Source organism: Rhynchophorus ferrugineus, unplaced genomic scaffold (genome assembly GCF_030347505.1).
Source record: "Rhynchophorus ferrugineus isolate W39M unplaced genomic scaffold, kcgeb_rfMv2 rfM2, whole genome shotgun sequence".
Classification (NCBI taxonomy): Eukaryota; Metazoa; Arthropoda; class Insecta; order Coleoptera; family Curculionidae; genus Rhynchophorus; species Rhynchophorus ferrugineus.
Genome location: NW_027472581.1, coordinates 79,093,770 through 79,115,554, shown reverse-complemented (window position 1 = coordinate 79,115,554; position 21,785 = coordinate 79,093,770). Strand labels below are relative to the sequence as shown.

The 21,785-nt window shown below is 31.8% G+C and overlaps 3 protein-coding genes across 15 annotated transcripts in view; 1 reads left to right on the top strand and 2 right to left on the bottom strand.

The window, feature by feature from the left end:
* Positions 1-898: 898 nt before the first annotated feature.
* Positions 899-5,324, bottom strand: Jasper (JIL-1 anchoring and stabilizing protein). 2 transcript variants are annotated; one of them, XM_076394987.1, is made up of 15 exons: positions 5,060-5,324; positions 4,856-4,914; positions 4,630-4,792; positions 4,428-4,560; positions 4,303-4,374; positions 4,178-4,249; positions 3,960-4,119; positions 3,628-3,727; positions 3,489-3,525; positions 3,291-3,436; positions 2,988-3,210; positions 2,817-2,937; positions 1,326-1,446; positions 1,144-1,270; positions 899-1,089 (listed from the first exon to the last, which is right to left on the bottom strand). In XM_076394987.1, exons 1-15 carry the CDS (start codon positions 5,129-5,131, stop codon positions 1,028-1,030), a joined length of 1,668 nt encoding a protein of 555 aa, XP_076251102.1. In that variant the 5' UTR covers positions 5,132-5,324; the 3' UTR covers positions 899-1,027. The 2 variants fall into 2 exon arrangements, with proteins under 2 accessions (XP_076251102.1, XP_076251103.1); XM_076394988.1 differs by having other exon boundaries at positions 4,303-4,371.
* Positions 5,325-7,021: 1,697 nt separating this feature from the next.
* On the top strand, positions 7,022-12,465 carry l(1)G0020 (RNA cytidine acetyltransferase l(1)G0020). Of its 2 annotated transcripts, none has more exons than XM_076396344.1 (20): positions 7,022-7,252; positions 7,327-7,485; positions 7,550-7,737; positions 7,795-7,926; positions 7,978-8,211; positions 8,263-8,416; positions 8,484-8,757; positions 9,549-9,670; positions 9,723-9,828; positions 9,884-10,008; positions 10,062-10,178; positions 10,232-10,408; positions 10,523-10,650; positions 10,916-11,053; positions 11,114-11,355; positions 11,413-11,585; positions 11,646-11,755; positions 11,815-11,962; positions 12,016-12,131; positions 12,307-12,465. In XM_076396344.1, exons 1-20 carry the CDS (start codon positions 7,145-7,147, stop codon positions 12,404-12,406), a joined length of 3,051 nt encoding a protein of 1,016 aa, XP_076252459.1. In that variant the 5' UTR covers positions 7,022-7,144; the 3' UTR covers positions 12,407-12,465. The 2 variants fall into 2 exon arrangements, with proteins under 2 accessions (XP_076252459.1, XP_076252460.1); XM_076396345.1 differs by having other exon boundaries at positions 12,220-12,465.
* Positions 12,466-13,017: 552 nt separating this feature from the next.
* Ptp10D (Protein tyrosine phosphatase 10D) overlaps positions 13,018-21,785 on the bottom strand; it is an 89,439-nt gene continuing 80,671 nt past the window's right edge. For 2 of the 11 annotated variants that reach the window (XM_076396335.1, XM_076396333.1), the window contains 22 exons: positions 21,262-21,484; positions 21,066-21,204; positions 20,878-21,009; positions 20,558-20,656; positions 20,320-20,501; positions 20,058-20,259; positions 19,060-19,133; positions 18,765-19,005; positions 18,541-18,709; positions 18,379-18,489; positions 18,170-18,325; positions 17,926-18,113; positions 17,755-17,873; positions 17,656-17,673; positions 16,606-16,843; positions 16,235-16,421; positions 16,062-16,177; positions 15,856-15,997; positions 15,652-15,800; positions 15,358-15,593; positions 15,005-15,134; positions 14,077-14,197 (listed from right to left, as the gene is read on the bottom strand). In XM_076396335.1, the coding sequence (XP_076252450.1) occupies positions 14,155-14,197; positions 15,005-15,134; positions 15,358-15,593; positions 15,652-15,800; positions 15,856-15,997; positions 16,062-16,177; positions 16,235-16,421; positions 16,606-16,843; positions 17,656-17,673; positions 17,755-17,873; positions 17,926-18,113; positions 18,170-18,325; positions 18,379-18,489; positions 18,541-18,709; positions 18,765-19,005; positions 19,060-19,133; positions 20,058-20,259; positions 20,320-20,501; positions 20,558-20,656; positions 20,878-21,009; positions 21,066-21,204; positions 21,262-21,484 (3,294 nt within the window). In that variant the 3' untranslated portion in view covers positions 14,077-14,154. Of the gene's footprint in view, positions 14,198-14,943; positions 15,135-15,357; positions 15,594-15,651; positions 15,801-15,855; positions 15,998-16,061; positions 16,178-16,234; positions 16,422-16,605; positions 16,844-17,655; positions 17,674-17,754; positions 17,874-17,925; positions 18,114-18,169; positions 18,326-18,378; positions 18,490-18,540; positions 18,710-18,764; positions 19,006-19,059; positions 19,134-20,057; positions 20,260-20,319; positions 20,502-20,557; positions 20,657-20,877; positions 21,010-21,065; positions 21,205-21,261; positions 21,485-21,785 lie in introns of all 11 variants that reach the window. The other 9 variants (XR_013004486.1, XR_013004485.1, XR_013004488.1 and 6 more) reach the window with 5 other exon arrangements.

Here is a 21,785-nt window from a genome sequence, read left to right as displayed (position 1 = left end):
GACCTCTTTTCACCAGCTCTATTTGCTATCCGAATCGAAATTCGCCAAAAAAATATCTCTCCCATGTTTCATAATATTGTAGTGGAAGTAATTATGTGAAAACAATGTAAAGTGGAGTACACAAAAAGTTACACTTTGGTGCGGACTTTTAGCCGGCAGACTGATCGATTGATAGTTTTTCACTGTATTAACGATAAAAACGCTATATAATTACTATATGTAACTTTCTCCTAGCCCTAATTCATCGATATAGACAAGATGATATGGTTATTGTTCGTAGAGGTTACGTGTCCTAAACTTTTCCTTGAGGAGTTGCAAATCTATATCAATAAGCCGATTTTAAAATTAATAACCCATTCCATCATCATGTAGCCATTAACCAAATTCAGTGGTGTCGTGGGCCAATTATGTTTAAATGAAACAATAATTTGGTTAATATCTCTCATGTGGGTTGTTTTACTCTATTAAACAATATGTGATTTATTTGCGACCAAAACCGAAGTTCGTGATTATGACGTCTATACACTCATTTTCAACACAGCAGCGGATATAATTACATGAAAAATATTTATTATTAGCCGATATTATAATACAAAATTCTTAACAGATTTAATATTAAAAATGTTGACGCTCCTACTCTACACTATATAACTTTCATGGCTTGATAAAATAAAGAAAAAATTAATAACAGCCGGATCACCAGCAACTCTAAATCTCAATGTACTTTGCAATACATAGAGCTAAAGTAAGCCCATAAAACAGGAGACATTTTGATCAACAGTGGAGAATACTACAAAGCTAAGAAAATTTATGGTTTTGGTGGAGTATACAGAGTTTAAATAAAAATTAGAGTGAAAAAAATCCACAAACTCCCTCTAAAGGGATAAAAACATTAACGTAAAATTCTTAATGTATACTTTATTCAAAACAATTTTAAAAAAAAGTTGTATTATTTCAATACTCTATCTATTCACAAGACATCCAAAAGAAGACAGTTATAATTATTTCAGACGAATTAGGCGGTACGTCAGTTTTGCACCTCTGGTTCAGTTATCTCATCCAGTTGATCCAAAAAGGCTTGCCTAGAATCTATAAAAAAATATTATTAATCTAGAGACAATATAAAACGAAAATATATCTCACTTGGTTCAGCACACAGTACCAAAATGTCCAAATCAGAGAACTCTTTACATTGAGCTCTGAATTCAGACACTACCTCTAGAAATGAGTCCCAAAAGGTATTTTTTTCAATACGCACATCAATAATACTCTAAAATAAAATTACTCTAGTTACATTGCAGCTTGACTTGATAGCATTCAATTACCATTAAACTATTGTAAATTTTATCTGCTTCATATCGTATCTTCTCGGCTTTTTTAGAAAACGTTGTTAACTCTTTATCGTCCATTTTCCATTCTCTAACGTTTCCTACATATTTACGTAATCTAAAAGAAATTGTAAATATACATTAGTATTCTGGCTCAAAGGACGAGACTGAGAAATCAAATCTTTCCATCAAGGAAGAAGTTAACCTTGATGGTTATCTATATTATAATCACTTAAAGACATTTGTATGGTTTGATTTTTATTCAAAAACTTGTTTAATCCATAAATTAACTTAACCAGTGATTAGTTACAAATAAGACACTATATTCTGGTAATGCTATGGCTAAATATTTATTGTGCATTAACTAAAAGAGGCTTGTGAACAATAAACAGTAAATTAATTTTTTTCCTAGTTATTAAAGGGTGGACACCGTATATACTCAAAATAACAGTGAACTCACGTCATCACGAATGTCGAATGTATTGCCTATAGCAATTTGTAAATTCGTTTTAAAAACAGACAATATATTCCTTCTCAATCCACTCTAGTTAAAAAGAGATACAATATTGACTGATACGTTCAAAGTCTACAAAATTCGCCTGGTTGTCAAACACCTACTAAATTCTTTAAAACATTAATGTTATAAAACGGCAAACGTTGTTTTGATACATTTCAAATCGCTGCTTATTATTACTCTGATATAAAATACGGCCACTAGGCAGTCAGCCAGAAACAGATTGCGTCTTTAAACAATAACTTCGAACAAGAACGAGATATATTTTATTTAATATTTTACATTTAATAAAATTATTTTTGTTTCATTATTTTATTTAGGATTTTGTTGTAAATGTACTAAAACTTAAAGTTGATGCGGCAACATTGCGACGTTTTAATGTCAAATTTAGATGACGTGAGTTCATTGTTTTATTAATCGAACAATAAGTAAATACTAATTTTATACAAAGTTATGTCCTGAAATAGATATTTGTGAGAGTGGGTTGTAATAGAGCATGTGAGCATGACCAAACTAGACAAGGATGTGGTATACAAAAAGTAGGTATATGTAATCGCCTCTATTATCATAATTGGAATGTATGAGGTATGTTTTCTACTAATTTAATTGCAAATTCTGAGAAATTTTAGATTTTTCAAAACTTTAATATTACGTCATTGGCTAACCATTGATAGGTGCAATTTGAAACAGTGATAATATGCATTGTAGAACCTATATATAAAGAAATAAGTCTCCTATCAATAGTCGGAAAGATATTTATGAATATTATGCAAATGAGACGTCAAAAATCTCGCAAAGAAACAAAGCGAAATATTTTTGCTCAACGCCGGTTTATGGAAGGTCATTTAGATTTCTAAGCTGAATGTATTTTAAATGCGTAAAAAAATTCATGTAAATGATCAGTTAAAATCATGAACTTAGCAAAACTCACCTAGCTGCTGAGCTAAACGCAGTATAGGACAAAAGGAACTTACCTCCGTATAGTCTCTAGAACATGTGGGTGTTTCTTAAACATAAGGGCGTCCAGCGATCTCTCTATGTCTTTAAATTCTTCTAAACAACTTAACGCATCATCCAAAAGTGCTTTATCAAGACCTAAACATCTAATTAATATCTCTAAGCAACAGTTAATCTATCAAACTTACCAAGGCTCATTTTTATCTTCGAGTCCAATGTTACCAGATCCGCTTCTGTCTTCAACCGTGCTAATCTTTTTTTCTTAGACTCAATGTCTTTTGTGTAGATTATCTCAGTAAGTTCATCGTCTGTAATACGCAGGTCTGGCATGACTTTAAAACTATCCACGTCTTCAATTTTTTTATCTCCTGAAGTTACCTGATCTTTGAGTTGGAATAACAATGTCGCCACCTAAATATTTTTTTTAATTGTAAAAAATTTTATGTTATCAAAATGAAAAATTTCAAACAAAAGGAAAAACTTAATTCTACCTTTGCATCATATAAAGCTCTTTCATATTCGTTGCTATGACATAGTGGCCAGTCTTTATGAATGAGAAAGCCACATATTGCTCCTGATGATAGTTTAACAGGGAATGTCTGGTTCTTGCTGTCCTGTCTGTTTTCAACAGGTTTCTCTAAAAATAAAATATTTTTAGCAAAAATTTTGAACAGGAGTGACAAAAGTACCTCTATACATATTCTCCTTCTTTTTCACATGCTCCGCCTAAAAAAATACTGATATTCTATAATATAAAAATAACTAACACTAAGTAAGTACTGTGAAACAACAGAAATTTTGCATTAATGTAGTTATATTAATACTTACATATAAAAGATTATTCCTTAACATTTGTTCTGTAACTATATCTGATTTAATTGCTAATATTTCATTTTCTTTGTCTGCACTATCCAAGTCTTGATCATTCCTACAACAAATTCACATAAAACAATACTCGAATGTATTTTTGGATAACATGTTTGAAGAAGTTGCACAAACTTTTCACAAATAACAAAAGCTTGTCGGCTCTTTTCAATTATTATATCTGGTACTTTCTGTCCAGCCAACATATACAACTTCACATTTTGGCTGTATGTAAGGAAGTTACCAATCAGTTATACTATTTATAAATTATCCAAGAGAAGTTTTGTAACACTTACTCTTTTGTTCTATCTTCAACAGTAGCATCAGTAGTTTCTGATGGTTGTTCAAGTTCAGAAAGCTTAATTTTAACCTCTTTTATCTCAGTGCTTTTTCTATCTGTCTCTGACAAATTATGACCTGAACCTTCAATTAGGCTAGGTGTATTTTCTGTAGTTTCTAAAATAGCAATTTTATTAAAATATGATAGGAAACATAAACCTGAAAATATCCCAACCCTTTTCTGATAAAATAGACTTTCTCCTCACTTTCTTTCCAGGTGATTCAGTTACTGTTTCTGACTCTGCCTCTGCAATTAATACTTTATATTATTTTATATATTATTGAAATATATACACATACCAGTTTCAACTTTGAGTAATTTCTTCTTTGCTTTTTTAAGATTTGACTCTTCAGACTCAGCAAAGCTTTCTACTACATATACATCAAATGCAATATATTATTTTTTTACAAAGTTCAAAACTCACCTTTAACATCTATAGCAGTGCTTTTTCTTCTTGTTTTGGTATTTGGTTTTTTCACTTCATCATTACCTGCAGTGCTTTTTCTTTTAACACCCCTTTTATCAGTAATGCTTGTGTTAACAGATGTATTTGAATTCTTAAAAGAAAGCATTTATTTTACTGAATACTATTCGGAGTCCTATTCAATAAATGTATGTTTACTTACATCAACTAATACAGCATTTTCACTACCATCTCCTCCATCTTCTTCTATCGCTTGTTCAATTTCTTTCACAGCAGAGTTATAGCCTACTCTTTTTAGATATTTATGTACAAAATTGTTTTTATTCTCTAAATAGTACGAAATATCCTCAGCCTTAATAACTCCTCTAAAATAAAATAAACATTATCATATGAAAATATATATTTACAGTATAACATTATTAACTTACACTTCTTGTGTTCCATAAAAAGTTACATTGTACTTCTTTTTACCTGTATCACTTTCTATCTGAAAAAAAAATTACAGTAATACCAAAAGAAACAAAATTAGTTTAATGATGACTTTGATATGTTTAAACTTAATTTACTAAGCAATGCTATACATATAATGATATATCAGTTAAAACACCCTTTTAAATATTGTAAATATTCACCTTAGCGGGCCATGGAGGATATCCTTTAATTTTGGCAAACACTTTGTCTCCTATGTTATACACTTTAGTCATTCCGGATTCTAGTCAATAAATCGAATAGGAATTTTCTTAACACTTCTCCAAGTTTCTGTAAATATTCCACTAAATAGATAATTGACAGAATAAAAACTCCAAATTTTTAGAATTCAAACCGACGCTTAAATAATACAAAAATTATACTTAGAAGGGGATCTTAACCGCATGACCTTGGACCATGACTATATATGCTTCAGAAACACTAGAGGGCCAGATGTGTAAAGCGACACAATCGACAATAGGAAAGTCGGCGGCGAAGAAAATTATCGATATGTTTTTGTAAATATCGATCAATTGGGATATTTTTGTAAATATCAATAGATCGGAGAATAGAAATATCGATATTTCATTTTCAATATATAAATGTTTTTTTTGCAACAATCAGAAAATACTGGTAAACAAAAATATCTATTGATATAACGTTTATTCTATACATACTTCTCACGATGATGATACAAAAACCTATCGATATTCTTTCCGCGTTGCTAATGTTAAAGGTAATTTAAAAAAAAAACTATTGCAAAATCTATATATATGGATAGTGTTGAACTACATACTTTCAAGAAATATATAAGGAAGGAAAGGAAGAAGAAGTTTGAGGAAGATAATTCAGATGCATAATATATTATTCAGTTAATTATGTTCCAATTTCAAATGGCTTTTTGTGTCAATGTAAATGTTTTCATGTTTACTCTAAGTATAGAAATTGTACTATAAAAATATATTTTATACTACAATTTATTTTGTAGATATTGCATTTAAGTGTTAGCTTTTTAGGAAATAAACATTATTATTACATATATAATATTAATATTAATATTACATATATATTACCTTTGTATATGTATATTCACATGAAATGTTATGAAAATATTTTTTTTTATTAATGTTGAGAATATGCTTTGAATAACTATTATTTAATGTCTAATTATTCCAGTATAATATCCCATTTAAAATTATATTATTGGCATAATGAAAAATTTTCAATATTTGTTAAGTGTTAATTGTCAGATTACATAGTATTTTTTATTTTATTTAGTATTTAACTGTTAAATAATATTTGATTGTTATTATGTAATACATAGAGGAGTCTCTATTTCTCAAACAATACGCCACTGTTGATGACGCAGCACTTCGAATGTTCTTAGTTGAATTCATAGAGTGATTAATATATACTCTATGGTTAAATTTGCCTTAAGCATTTGAAAGACCCCAACCTTACAGATGTCACACTGTAATAGTGTCTTGAAGCCATACGGAAGGATTGGGAAAATAAGTGTTCAAAAGACGCGAATTTTAGTCTTGATAGTAATATTTCTTCTCTTCCACACGCACCATTTTATAAAAACAAAAGCAAAACCTGCAGCTTGGTCGATTTCGCTTAGAACTTCGGCGGTAGATGCCACTTTCTTCTAATCCTGCACTTGCTCTAAGTGGATTGCATTGAAATGTGTATGTGTTTTATTATTTTTACGCTCAATGTCGCTTTGTATCGCCGTATACAAAATCTTTGAAGTAAATTAATAGTTTTTATTTTTTAAACCCTTTCACGTAAACCCCTTCATGTATAGTTAAAATGTATTTTTTAAATTTTCCGCTGTAAGCCCTCTTGGCGCGCCCTCTGGTGGTTCAGAAGTATATAATATAGGTACAACTTTATTAAGTCGGAAGATCGCATTCTATGGATTAAATAAAATCCATATTTTATTCAAATAACTAATAATAATAATAATTTTTAATTGTAACCTGTATGCAAATTGTGGATATTATAATACTTATTTGTATTTATGCAAAAGTTTAACAATACAAGTAACACAGATCAAATAGTGACGCAGATACCAATAGAAAAAAAAAAATATATATATATATATAAATGGATATGACCTCAAGTTTAAGAAGAAGAAGCCGTTGGTATTAACCTCAGAATTTCACGTGTATATAATATTTTGAAATTCAAAACATTGCTCATCTTAATTTAAACGGTTTGTGTTTTTCTCTAATATATCTAAAATGGTCCGAAAGAAAATTGATAATCGTATTAGGACACTAATTGAAAATGGCGTTGAATTAGGACATAGAACTTTATTTGTAATAGTTGGAGATAAAGGAAGAGACCAGGTATTACTTGCAATATATACTATGAATATATTGCATATCTTTAAGTTATTTAATATTAAATAAACATCTTTTAGGTTGTAATTTTGCATCATATGCTGTCTAAAGCTGAAGTTAAAGCTAGACCTTCTGTATTATGGTGTTACAAAAAAGAACTTGGTTTTAGCAGTCACAGAAAGAAAAGAATGAAGCATCTCCAACATAAAATACAAGCAGGAAAACTCAGTGTTAATGAAGTAGGCTGTTAATACATTTAATAAGTTTGATTCATCTTCATTTTAATAAACATTTTATTTCTAGGATGATCCATTTGAATTATTTTTATCATCGACAAAAATTAGATATTGTTATTATTCAGAAACCCATAAAATTTTGGGTAACACTTATGGTATGTGTGTTTTACAAGATTTTGAAGCTTTAACTCCAAATTTGTTAGCTAGAACTATTGAAACAGTTGAGGGAGGAGGACTGGTTGTTTTATTGTTAAGGTATGTTAGTATATTTCTGTCGAAAGTGAGTGCTATAGTAAATAATATTTTATATAGGAGTGTTAATTCATTAAAGCAGCTGTATACCATGAGTATGGATGTTCATCAAAGATTTAGGACTGAAGCTCATCAAGATGTTATCTGTCGATTTAATGAGAGATTCCTTTTATCACTTGCTTCTTGCAAAAGGTAGGTGAACTTTAAATAAAATGTACTGTTTTTATCAGCAATTATTAATAGGTGTTTGGTTGTTGATGATCAACTGACAGTTCTTCCAATATCATCCCATAATCTTCATGTGACACCTGTAGAAATTTCTCAAGAACCAACTGAAAGTGAAACTGAATTATCTGATCTGAAACAACAACTGCGAGACACTCAACCTGTTGGTAATCTTATCAACTGTTGTAAAACATTAGATCAAGGCAAAGCCTTATTGAAATTTATTGAAGCAATATCTGAAAAAACCCTAAGGTAAATTTGGAATTAATATATAGTAGAATGCATACACTGTTTTATTTGTAGATCTACAGTATCACTGACAGCATCAAGAGGTCGGGGTAAATCTGCAGCTTTGGGATTGGCTGTATCAGCAGCTGTGGCTTTTGGATACTCTAACATATTTGTCACTAGTCCCAGTCCTGAAAATTTGAATACATTTTTTGAATTTGTTTTTAAAGTAAGTTAAAATATTTAAATTGAGCTTACTTAAGAACCTGTTAATTAATTTATGTACCTTCTTTCAGGGTTTTGATGCTTTGGAGTACCAAGAACACATTGATTATGGATTAGTTCAAAGTACTAATCCAGATTTTAATAAAGCTATAGTTAGGGTTAATATATTTAGGGACCATAGGCAAACTATACAGTATATTCATCCTACAGATGCACATAAATTATCACAAGCTGAGCTATTGGTGATAGATGAAGCTGCTGCTATACCTTTACCTTTTGTGAAGTCTATGTTTGGTCCTTATTTAGTATTTTTAGCTTCTACTATTAATGGTTATGAAGGAACTGGTATGTACTTATTTTTGGAATACTATTAGATGAATATATATTTGTAACTTAAGAGGAAACTCCTTTCAATGCCTTAAAATTTTAGACATTGTATTTTTAACCATTTTTTATAAAGTTTATAAAATAATTGTATTATTTAAAGATTTTTACATCTTATTAGAACATTGGAAGGTATTTTTATTCTTTTATATCTAGGAAAATGATACATTTATATAATTAGAAATTACAACTTATTTTGTTAATAACATTCCAAGAATTTTGGGTATGACCTTCCAAGCACCTTCGTAGTAAATCATTTATGAATAAATCTTCATCAGTTGATAACTAATTCTAATAACTTCAATATCAGGATGGATAATATCGGCGGTTTCCAATGGCGCAAAAAAAAAAACATAGCGCCAATCACTAGTCGAACGTTTTGGATTTTTGTTGAAAATTTTCTGCCACCAATGTGTCGAACTATAAGTATATAAACTAAACTATATATAAGTATTTTTACAATTTTATCGGTCCTAAGTTTCCTTCACCTGAAAATTTTCATTCGGAATCTGTAACCCATTCCTTTTTCTATGTGGTCTATAGTGTTCTAGCTACTTGAATGCATTTTGTTCTAACTTACGTCTTGCCTTCTAACAGTGTAAATATTTAAGATTCAGGTTTTTGTTCTTGCCAATATACTCTTGATATATTTCGGAATTATGAAAAGAAAACCTTTTTAGAAGTTGTAATAGAATTTCCCACACAAGAATAACGCAGATGACTTAGTGACATAGAAACTATTATGTTTGTAGGTCGTTCTTTATCGTTGAAACTATTGCAACAGCTTAGGATTCAGACGGTACCAGTTGGAGCAAACACAAATGCTGCTAACAAAAAGGACACGGCGGCAGCCACAGGTCGAACCTTACATGAGGTAACAGGGAAAAGTAATAATGTTAAGTCCAGTTAAAAAGAATTACTTTCAGGTAACTTTAGATGAATCTATCCGTTACAAGCCCGGAGATGCTGTGGAGAGCTGGCTGACGAAACTCCTCTGTTTAGATTCCACAAGTGTGGCGTCAATTTTGTCTGGTTAGTTGAATGCGACAAGCGACTGGGTCTTTCATTTACAGTTTTTTTTCCATAGGTTGCCCCCCTCCAGATAATTGTGATTTATACTACATTAATAGAGACACTTTGTTTTGTTACCATCGAGCGTCGGAGGAATTTTTACAACGTTTGGTCGCTCTCTACGTCGCATCGCATTATAAGGTATCAAAATGTAGTATTGTTTTAGTCTTGATATAACACATGATCGTTTTTAGAATACACCGAATGATCTTCAAATGATGTCCGATGCTCCTGCTCATCATCTATTCTGTCTTCTAGGACCTGTTGATCCGAATAAAAAAACCTTACCTGAAGTGTTGGTATTCATACAGGTGATTAAGTGTGTATAGTATGTTATCAGCTTGTTTTGATTCTGCTCTTCTAGGTTTGTTTAGAAGGTGAAATATCGAAGAATACCGTAACGGATGGTTTTTCAAGGGGAAAGAAAGCTTCTGGAGATCTGATTCCATGGACTATAGGTCAGCAGTACCAAGATTCGGACTTCCCTAAATTAGCTGGTGCTCGAATTGTTCGAATTGCCACTCATCCTGATTATCAAGGAGTATGTTTTCAGTTTTGTTGTGTAAAATCCTCTAATGAAAATTTATTTTTAAAATGCCTACAATGTGTTTGAATAATTTCATTGACTGGAATCTATTTTTATTCATAATTTTAGATGGGGTATGGTGCTAGGGCTTTGGAGCTGTTAAAACAATATTATGAAATGAAAATTCCTAGTTTGGATGATGATAGCACATCACAAGTACAGGAGACATTGGAGAATGTCGACGATGAATCAGTAGGGTATGTAAAATGTTTGGCTTTTTAAAAACATAAGTGTTATTTAATACTATTAAGTTTTATCACTTTATATTATAAAGAAGCTGAATGAACTTGTCATTTAACATCTCTTGGTGTTAACTTATATGACATCCTTTATTTTACTTCTTGATAAGAGTCTTCATGAGATGATGCATCCAATTCTTCATCTTAATATTTTTACACAAATATGGAGTACATGGCAAAACTGTTATTGTTGGTATATCTAATGGAGGATATTTTTTATTAGGTTACTTGAAGAAACCATTGAGCCTAGAAAGTCTTTACCGCCATTATTACTGAAATTAAGTGAAAGGCCTCCTGAGAAACTGGACTATATTGGTGTATCCTTTGGATTGACAGAACAACTCCTTAAATTTTGGAAAAAGTAAGTTATTTTAAATTATAAAATAAAACTACATATTATAAATGATATTCAAATTTTCAGGGCCAATTTCGTTCCAGTTTATTTAAGACAGACCACAAATGATCTGACTGGGGAGCATTCCTGTATTATGTTGGATGTTTTAAACACTGACGAAAGGCCTGCAAGTTCCACGTGGCTTAACTCATATTGGATCGACTTCAAGAGACGCTTTGTCAGTTTACTGGCTTATCAATTCAATAAATTCTCGCCTACTCTGGCTCTGGGTGTACTCACTAACAAAGCTGTTAAAACAAAAACGCAAGGTGACTTCATGTGAGATTGTTAGATTAAGCATCTTAAAACTATTAAATTATTTTTAGATTTAAGCAGACAAGAAATGGAAATGCTAATAACCAAATATGATATTAAACGACTTGAGATGTACAGCAAGAATCTGGTTGATTACCACTTAATTATGGATCTTTTACCAACCCTAGCCAGATTATTCTTCTTGAATCAAATGGGAGAAGTGCAAATGTCAGCTGTTCAATCGGTAAGTCGATCGGTTTACTTCAATTTAAGTCACGCTAAATTATTATTATTTCAACTATAGGCAATTATGTTGGGCTTGGGTTTGCAACATAAAACAGTAGATTCTTTGTCCGCGGAGCTGGATCTACCATCGTCCCAAGTCTTGGGTCTGTTCAATAGAATGATGCGAAGGTATTTTTTAATTACTGCATTAATATTACAATAAAAATTATTGGAATTGAAATTCGTAGGTGTGAACATTATCTGAATTCTATCCTCGAGAAAGACATTGAAAAATCACTTCAACCTCAGAAAGATATTAATTTAACACCAGTAGCAAAAAGTATGAACGATGAGCTAGAAGAGGCAGCCAGGGAACTACAAAAGAAACAAAAGAAGGTAAAAATTGTGAAATATTTTTGCCTCAGTGCTGATAAATCCCTTTATTTTAGGAATTGGAAAAGTTGAAAAAGGAAAATTTGGATCAGTTTGTCATAAAAGGTTCAGAGGAAGAATGGTCCAAAGTATTGACGGGGAAGAATAAGAAAAGTATCATATCAGTTAAAAGGTAAGTTTTATTGTCTTAAGATATGAAAATATTCTCGGCTGCTTAGCTTCGTCGTGGTAAAAGTTCCACATGAGATGAACTCTTTTAGTGACATTGAAAATGATATTGATAAATGTGCTTCAACCATTGATGAATTGTCTTTGCAAAATAAGTGACTAAATTATCTTTTCTACAGTGGAGAAAAGAGAGTTTTTGAAGAAAATGGCAAGGACTTAGAAGTGGATGAGACGCCGGGGAAAAAGAAGAAGAAATTGAAGAAGAAACGGTCGTTATAAGTAAAAATGTGAATATTTTATAAAAAGCAAATAGAATATATATATTTGCCTGTTACAAACTTCTTTTTTCTTTAAAAATCCGATGTTTCTTAATTCAGGTCTATATTGACCATGAACCTCAGAATTTCTAAGGCTAACTCTATTGGTACTTTGAGAGAATATTTGTTTCCAGGACCTATTATCAAAAAAAATCAATTTGCTGGGGCCTCTAGTGGCACTGACACCTTTCGACAAACTATCACTTGACCATTTCGTTCAACCTCTTAATGATTAATTATCAAAGATTAGCTTATATACGACGGTTCTCTAGATCATTGAAATACTAGTGACGTAGAAACCAACAAGTGCTTCGATGTTCTTATGTTTGATGGTGAGATTGCACCAAATTGTTTAATTTATTTGCTGACTGCTGTTTCCTATGATAACCACCGGTGGTAAAATTTGACGAAAACTAGAAAAAGAAAATTTGAATGATTCTCAAACAGAGACCAGAGTCATTATATTGTTTCATATTTGGTCGCTGGTAATAAAATATCGGTTTTCTCTACAAATTAGGGTCTAGTGTTGTTTTTATAATTGTCATCAGAACCAATAATAAATAAAACTCCATATTTTTGTTATATATTTTATTTCAGTTACATGTCTAATGTTAGAGTATATAAAAATAATTAAGTACATGAAATGTGAACTAGCAGATAATTTTAAATATTGTGCGTATAAAACCTAAATTATATTGGTCTTCTTTGGAAATCTACGTTGTGTTAAAATAAAAAACCAGTCACATCAACATCAACAAAGCAAAAGAACAGTTTCATAAAAGATATCCTTGGAAGTCCAACCGTTTGGCAATTTACAGAAACAACAACACCAAAACAAAATAGTCAACCAAACCATATCACAGTGACATAACTTAATTTAATCTAAGTCAATTTTGATATAAATTAACGTGCAATTTTAAACGATACTTTATTGTAAGCCTTATGAATACATCAATCAACAACATAACAGGTCCAAATAAAAAAATGTAATGAGAATTACTATTCATTGGTACTTTCTTGGACGTTAACATTACCCGCCTGTAAATGGCGTAAATATTTGGAAATACTCGGTAAAATTGGCACTTGGATTGTCTAAAATCTATGGAGAATTTATCATCTTTTTATAAAAAACCTCTCAGAAAATATTTCGTTTCTAATTTTATGCCATAAGATGCTTGAATAGTTTTTTTTTGCATTGCCTGTAATTCACTGGTTAACTCGCATGTGGTTTAAAGCTACTCAAACATCTGGCGTATTCGTCTTTCATTAACTATTTTAAGTGCCCTGATGAAATAGAAATTATTACAATACAGGAGTTACAATTAATTAAAAAAACCTTAATTAATTAAAAAATACTGTACAATATATAATACAACAAAAATAAACCCATAGGTCTAACAGATAAAACATAACTATTACATAAATAATAATAAATCATTCCCTATATCGTTAAGTATGTGCATCTAATTAAATGTTTTAATAAGTTTAAGATGAGTATTCTTTTATATACGGTGTGGTTTCAGATAAGAACCAACTATTGTAATACTAAGACGTGTTATCTAAATAAGTGGTATTATTTGAATTAATTAAATAATCGTTTACTGATTCTACCATTAAAAAAGAACACGTCTGTAATATCTAATCATGAGTATATAGATATAATTACTGAATACAATTTAAAGTAAATGCTACTGGTTCCATCTCCCCGGGCTATTTGGTCGTCACATTCCCGATTCTGCTATTCCTTCGTCCTCTGTTAATAATAACAATTAATTTATAATAGTGATATATAGTTAATTAAATTAGATAGTAAAATAAACGCGCATTTGATGCATCGACAGAATAGAATTATTTCGACGTTATATCCATAATAATTTTTTAAACTATAAAGTGTATTATATTCTGTATTAAAATTATTAATAATCTGTTATAAATAATTGCAATCTTTAAATAAAGCTTAACAAAATTCAAAATTATTTCATTGAAATTGAGTAGTCATCTGCACATGGATATTTGATTCGTCTAATACAGCCAATATGAACAATAATAATTATTCATTTTGTACAATACATTACTTATTTTAATTTTTTTATTACATTTATTTTATATATATACAGATAAAATATAGCTCAGGATTGTACAGAAATAAAAAGATATGTATAGTAATACAAAACGATGAGTGCAAATGCGCGTTTAGTTACGTTAAAGGATACATTAATTTGTTAGTAAAATCATGCAGTAGTTTAAATGTATTTTAGTGTTAATGATCATTAGGACTGGTGTGATTTGTTCTTTTGTATTTTTTTTTCTTTCTAAATAATGTCTGCTTGTGTTAGGTTAGTCGGATTGAAAAAAGTTGTGTTTGGTTAAAATAAAATAACTGCATTTATATGAAACAATATTAGTTATCGGATTTGAGCTAGATGTATTAAACGATGTTCTACTGGAAGGCGACTGATCCATGCAAACTAGTGAAAGAAATAGATCGTTTATCCTTACACCGTTAAACCCATCAGCGGTGAGAAAAACCAGATTTAGTGCCGACAACCTGCAAAGCTACCTCTCCTTTCCCTTTTCGTCCGGCGAACCCAGCTTGGGAGGTTCGACGACCGGCTTAGTACCAGTTATGCTCTTTCCTGAACCACAGAGAAGCAGCTTTTTACACTGACTAAATATGTGCCAAACCATGTCTGTAGCAAGTACAAAATAATACATACAGGTAAGCCAAAATTAAGCAAGATGTCAATATCCATCATCTAAAGAGACCCAAATATACTAATTAACTTGTTTAAATTCGTTTGTATAAATGATGGATACATTCAACAATATAACCAATTACCGCTTCCTTTAGGAATAAATAAAAAGCTATATAACTCGCCCAAAACAAGAAGAATCTTTATGGTCTGTATGTACCTTCAAAACCTTGATTGTCGTGAATTTCTCGTGGTGGTCCAGTCATTTCCTTCCCCTCTAAGACTGCTAGCAGACATTGGTGGATGCAGATATATTGTTGTTCAGTCTGTACCATCCACACCCTTTCCTTACGCATGGCGTAGACGATACCGAAAATGTCCACGTAGTCTGACGTCTGGATTTGTTGCAAGATTCGATCTAAACAGATAAAGGTTCCGGAACGACCTACACCAGCACTGTAAAGGAGCAAATAATGAATTGAAATGTTTAAATTGTAATCTGGAATGGGCTTACCTGCAATGAACTACAATGGGTCTTTGGTCGGGAGGTACCCTCTCCCTGAAAGCGCGAACGAATCTAACCAGAGTGTGTGGAGGATTCGGTACTCCAAAATCTGGCCACGTGCTGAAGTGGAAATGTCGAACAACTCTTTGTTGATCACCCTAGATGGGGAAAAAAGTAAACTATCTAGTACAGAGTAAAATAACTAATCCTTACCCGGCAGACCAAAAATTCTGATATATTCCAGTCTGGATATCGAGTTTCGTTCAATATCTGTACTGAGATATCTCCGTAGTAAACAGGCATGGAATCATATGGCCAGTAGTGATCGCACTTCTCTCTACCTTTTTCTACGCACCTGCATGACAAACAGAAATAAACCATAGTTTTAAAAACATAATATAAAAATTGATAGGTTTTACCTAGTCAACATTATAATAGCTCTTGAATTTGACTCCCATACCATGCGCCAAAAGTCATCTCTTGTGGAATGTAAAGGTCCCTGAGTAACTAAGAATTCTCTAGGAGAATTGAAACCCTACAAAAACCATCTGATAGTCTACTCCAATGGCTAAAAGAGCGAAATTACACTTACTGGTACATAGTTGGCGTTGATATAGTCAGATCCTTCTTCATCATCAACAGGTTGCAATTTGAATCTTGAATGATCATACGGCAGAATGTTAGTGAACCGGTTCTTTGGTCTATTACAAGGTAAATCGGCTGCTGTGCTAGGTTGATCACGTCCGATGTTCTTCAGTTCCTCAAATTCTTCACTAAACCTATAATCAAATAAGAAATATTGTTTTTATGTAAGATAAAGTTTAAACATTCTGTCATCTCGTTGAAAAAAGCCACTCACTTATTATTTGGATTCCATTCCTTACTAAGGTGCAATTAAGAACAAATGCGTTATTAAAGTTTAAAGCAATAATTTACATTATTTTAAAATAAGTATATGAATACCTGAAGTCGGAGTCAGCCGCCATTATTCTATAGTGATTGGCAAAGTTCTCGATTCTAACAGGGCGGCTGGTTTCGATAACGGAGTCGGGTATGGACATATTATCATTAGCTCTGGATTCTACCATACCCTTTCTGCCAGCCGATCGCCTTCGTCGGATGAAGATGATCGTGATGAATAGAAGGCAAATCAGTATGATGGGTATTACCACGCCCAGAATAATGGGAGTGTTGTCTTGATCTATGAACAATAAATTCAATAAACAATAGATTCACTTTTTATATTGTAAATTCATTTTTAATATTAAAACGGCGAAGGATCAATAGTTCGCCTTCATTACTGTTTAGCAAAAAGTTTATTCTATTTCTATGAAGATATCAAGGTTTGATGGAAATTGTAGCCTATACCAGATTACACATAAGATATAAGATAGTATTATGATATTTATCTTAGAGGTAACATACACCGTGTTTTTAATGACTTAATAATAATTAATTTACTTACATGCTTTCGCTTTATTTACCATGAATGATTAACTTACATTTTAACAGTTAAAATTTCCAATTAGCGATTAACAAAATTAACTTTTGTGTTAAATGTGCCTACCTATGCTTAATACAATACAGATATCTGATAAGTTTGATGTTGAAGTAGGTTACGTTATTTGGAAAAAACTAAAGAAAATATCGATATGAGTAAAGTCTGATGCGGATTTGATGAAGGATCTTGCGATTGATTTAATGTATGTGCTATATTACTATATGAACTGAAAAATTCCATGTCTTGAATAAAATTATGACAATGTTCTGTAATTGCCTTGATAAAAGTAACATAAATTGAAGAAGCAAAATATTTAATCAATCTGGTACATGAAAAAACTAAACAACAGAGCAGAAAAAGGCATTTTATTTTAAAAGTATGAGAATGGACATGAAAACAAAAAGTCCCCTTTAACTTCACTAGCAGTGTTACCTTCGTTATCAAATTATAAGCTGCACAGTAATAAATATCTTTAACACATTCATTATTTGAACATTTTACATCATTATTACCTTCTAAACGCAGTAATCCTGTTGTATGTACGTGTATAGGGAAATAAAATTTTATGGATTTAGTAATAAAGAATTACGGAGATTTTTCAATTAACATACCTGTTTGAATAGGAAAACTATAGCTGGTATCTGTGAACTTGTCTGGAGCTGTAAACGCTCGGATTTTGACTCTATATGTAGATCCAGACTTGAGAGGTCCGTTGCAGTAACCGACTTGACTGAGAAAGATGCTTTTGAATAATTTATACAATTTCAAAAATCGGTACTTACCGTATGTCGCAAGTCTCCGATCCGATGGTGAAATCTTCCACGGATGTGTTAAAGAACGGATAATACGGTTCGATAACTTGGTATGGCGGCCAGATGGAATATGCCTGTACGTCCCTCCAACTCGGCATCTCCAAACCAGACGCGTTCTTAGAATCATCTTCGGCTACGATTATAGCGTAAGAAATAATCTGAAAATACAACAAAGGTAAATTTGGACCTCAAAATCAAGTTAAAAGAAACTTACAGGACCGTGAGCTTCGCTAAAGTAATTTTTCCTGAATCGGATCTGTATGGAAGTCGAACTCTTGCACACCTCCGTAGGTACTACTTGCATACTTGGTTTTGGGGGAGCTAAAATCGGCATCTTCTCTTTCCATATAGTTTCTGGTCCGAAACCGATCTGGAGTAAATTAGAATGAACTGAGTGTACTTTTAAAAATAAGTAGTATTTACCTTTGTTTCAGCTTGAATCTTGAATATGTATGTTTTTCCGGGTAATAATTTGGCTATAGTACCTCGAAATTCGTAAGGTGCAAAATCTTTCAAGAGTAAATGCGAAGATCCCTAGGAGATATAACGATTAATTTTTAAAAATTATGAAAAATATTTAATTACTTCTAGCCCGTAGCTGATAGTAAATTTCCGGATAATACCATTTTGTTCGGAAGAAGGTAAAGACCATTCAAATACAATATCACTGGGTTGGATATCTATGGGTTCAAATTTCTCCACCTTACCAGGTACAGATTCTTTCGTTGTAAAGCTTTCCGAAACTGGCAATGAGCTGAAAATGAATACATTTTGAAATCTATGTTATATTGTGTAATGATTTAATTTACCGTCGTAAAATGCTCGATTCGGTACCACTCCTCACGACTACCGTAAATGTATAGTTTCGGTGAGGTTTTAAATCAATTATCGCTATAGAATTCTGTAAGGTCAGGTTTTGACTGAAGCCGCCTTCCGAATTGATGTATTGCACCTCGAAGGCATTGTATTCACCTCTAGGAAGGGTCCAGGTCAATGTAATTTCTGTATCGGATATGTAGGTAGCGTTGATTCCAGTTACTGGTTCTGGAACTGAACGTTACACCATTAGTATGTACTGGTGTTTTTTATTTTTATTATACATACACAGGCGATCTTGCCTTTGCAGAGGTTGACTAGTTACTCCTTGGGACACAGTCCAAACGGTAATATTGTATAACCTGAATAACATTATTTAAATATCAATTTTGCCAGTTTTATACCAGGTTTGATATTTAAATGGTTGAAAAGGATAAATACTTTTCATACGCCTGATATTTGCCGTTTCTATTAAACGCTTTGAACTGTAGTAGGAAATATTATCACATGGAGACTTTTTTCAATTTATGATGAAGAGTTCCAACATTATGCAACATAGACATATGTGTATTCAACTCAAAATATCAAGATCATTTGTTCAAATATGTTTCAATTTAATTATTATATTTTCTTCTAAATTACTGACGCAAACAGAGGAATCAATCCATGTTATTTTTTCTATTTATCTATTGAAACCCGGAAACTGTGGGTAAATCTGAGTTTATACATAGGTAATATTGATCATTAAATTAGTGTCCTATAAAAAGTAAGTTAAATGAAACTGCACTTCAAACTTCTATTAAAATAAACTACTTATGTTACTACTAAATGTTAATAGAGTTAAAATTATCACGTTATTTAATTAGACTAAAACAAGAGTTTGGAAGCTCAAGTTTGGAAGAAATTGTCAGTAAATATTCATATCTATAAATATGTTTGTTTCACATTACCGCCTCATGTAGAATCTGCTTGAAGGAGCAATCTTAATAATTTTAAAAATGTTTTGAGATTGGATTAGTCAGGAAAAAGACTTTGTCTAATTTCAAATTAACAAAAGGTTTGAAAGAAAAGAAATAAGGGTGAAATTACTTTGGGATCACTAGTAATTTTAAATGACCTATGCATTCAGATATATAGACATTAATATACATATGTATCATAATATACATTAAAATTAATATAATATGCTAACAACAATTACTTCCTATCTAACACAACCCGAATTTTATATAAAGATGTTTTTTATGTGTTATTCCCTTAAAATTCAAAAATAGAAATGTTATTACCTGCCCGGTACCAAACCTGTGAATGTGACCAGTCTTTCTGAATCATTGGCAGACTTCTCTTCGGGAGTACTGCGTTCTGATAGCGAAAATCTGTACAAGTCGAATTTGGATGATGTTTGTGGTGTGGGGGTGTATCTCAAACTGATAGAGTCTGTTGACTGTTGATTATTAACAACCACGACCTCGGATTGAATAAGCGGCACTGAAACAGGAGAAAAAGAGTTGATGGTAGTTGCTGACGATATATCTTCGTCCATTTTACTTGTTCGGGTTCGTAACACTGTTACGTCGCTTTCCAAGTCATTGGATATCGCTTGTATATCAAACACGTATTCTTCACCAGGCATCAGATCACCGACCAGTAATCTGACCAAGCCAGTTCCGTTTTGACTCTGATCGACGGTACTTTTATTAACTTGCGATGGTGTAGTAGCCTCCCACCACCTGGAAAGATAATAATATGATAATCGTTCGCTTCAAAGATTAGAGGATAGGTTTACCTTACTACATAAGTTTCGACTCTACCTTCGGGACGGGGCCATTCCAGAGTAACGTTGTTAGAATCCACTAATGGTGCTATGTTTGATACTGGATTTGGTCTAAAAAAAACAAATAGTAGATAATGAAAGGTGATTTTTTCACAATATATTTGTAGTTTTGTTATAATTATACCTATGATTAAAGTAATAGTCATATAAATACTAATAAAGTAAAAATTTCTTTTTGCTAATATTTTAGAAAATATTTTATCGCAGATATATCGCTGTATTTTTTACAAATATTTTAAAGCAGAAACAATACATAACTAATTTGCACTTACCTAACAGTATGATTAAGTTGTTGAGGTTCATTACTTTCCAAACCATAACTCACTGTGTTCACTTGTATAGTATACCTTTCACCAGGAGTCATATCAGTGACTTCAGCTTCTGTATTTTGAACAGCAGGCAATCTGCAAGATCGTTTGTGATATGTTGAGGCCAAAATGTTATAGAGCATATTTCTTACCTGATCCACTGGTTATCTGTTCCTGTTTTGTATCTGATGGAGTACTCCGTTATCAAGGAGTCTAGGGGGGCTTGCCATTGGACGATGACCGAATTGGTTGTGGTCTTTTCAATGGTCATATTTCTTGGTGGTTTAGGGACTGTGAAAAGTAATTCATTGAAAATTAACCGGTGGACCTAAGGCTAGCGCAACTTACAAACTGGTTGGAAGTATTCATGAGGCTCGCTTTTGAGACGATGTGATATGGCGTATATTTTCACTAAATAGCCCGCCCCGGGATATAAATTTTTAAGTAGTATTTTTGAGCTAGATGTGGAATTGAAGTCTCTTTCATTGGTATCGTTCCTTATCCATACGATCTCGTAACCGTCTTGTTTGGAGTTAACGTCCGATTTCCAACTAATATTTAAACCATCAACCTGCAGACAAGATGTTACTAATTAATTTAAGGAGTTTTTAATATACATTTTGTTATAAAAAGTTATATATTATCAGCTTTTTGATAATTTATCTTATTCATATATATTTCTAGATAATTCTATAAACAAAATATTAATATTTAGCCAAACCACGTGACATTCAAGGAAATACGTCTGGGCAAATAGTGGACGTAGTAGTACTTCTCACTTTTATTTAAGCTCCTGTATGTAGATTTTAATTGATTTTGCAACACGTACCTCCTCGAGTTGTTATGTATCAACCGTATTCGATAGAATTTAT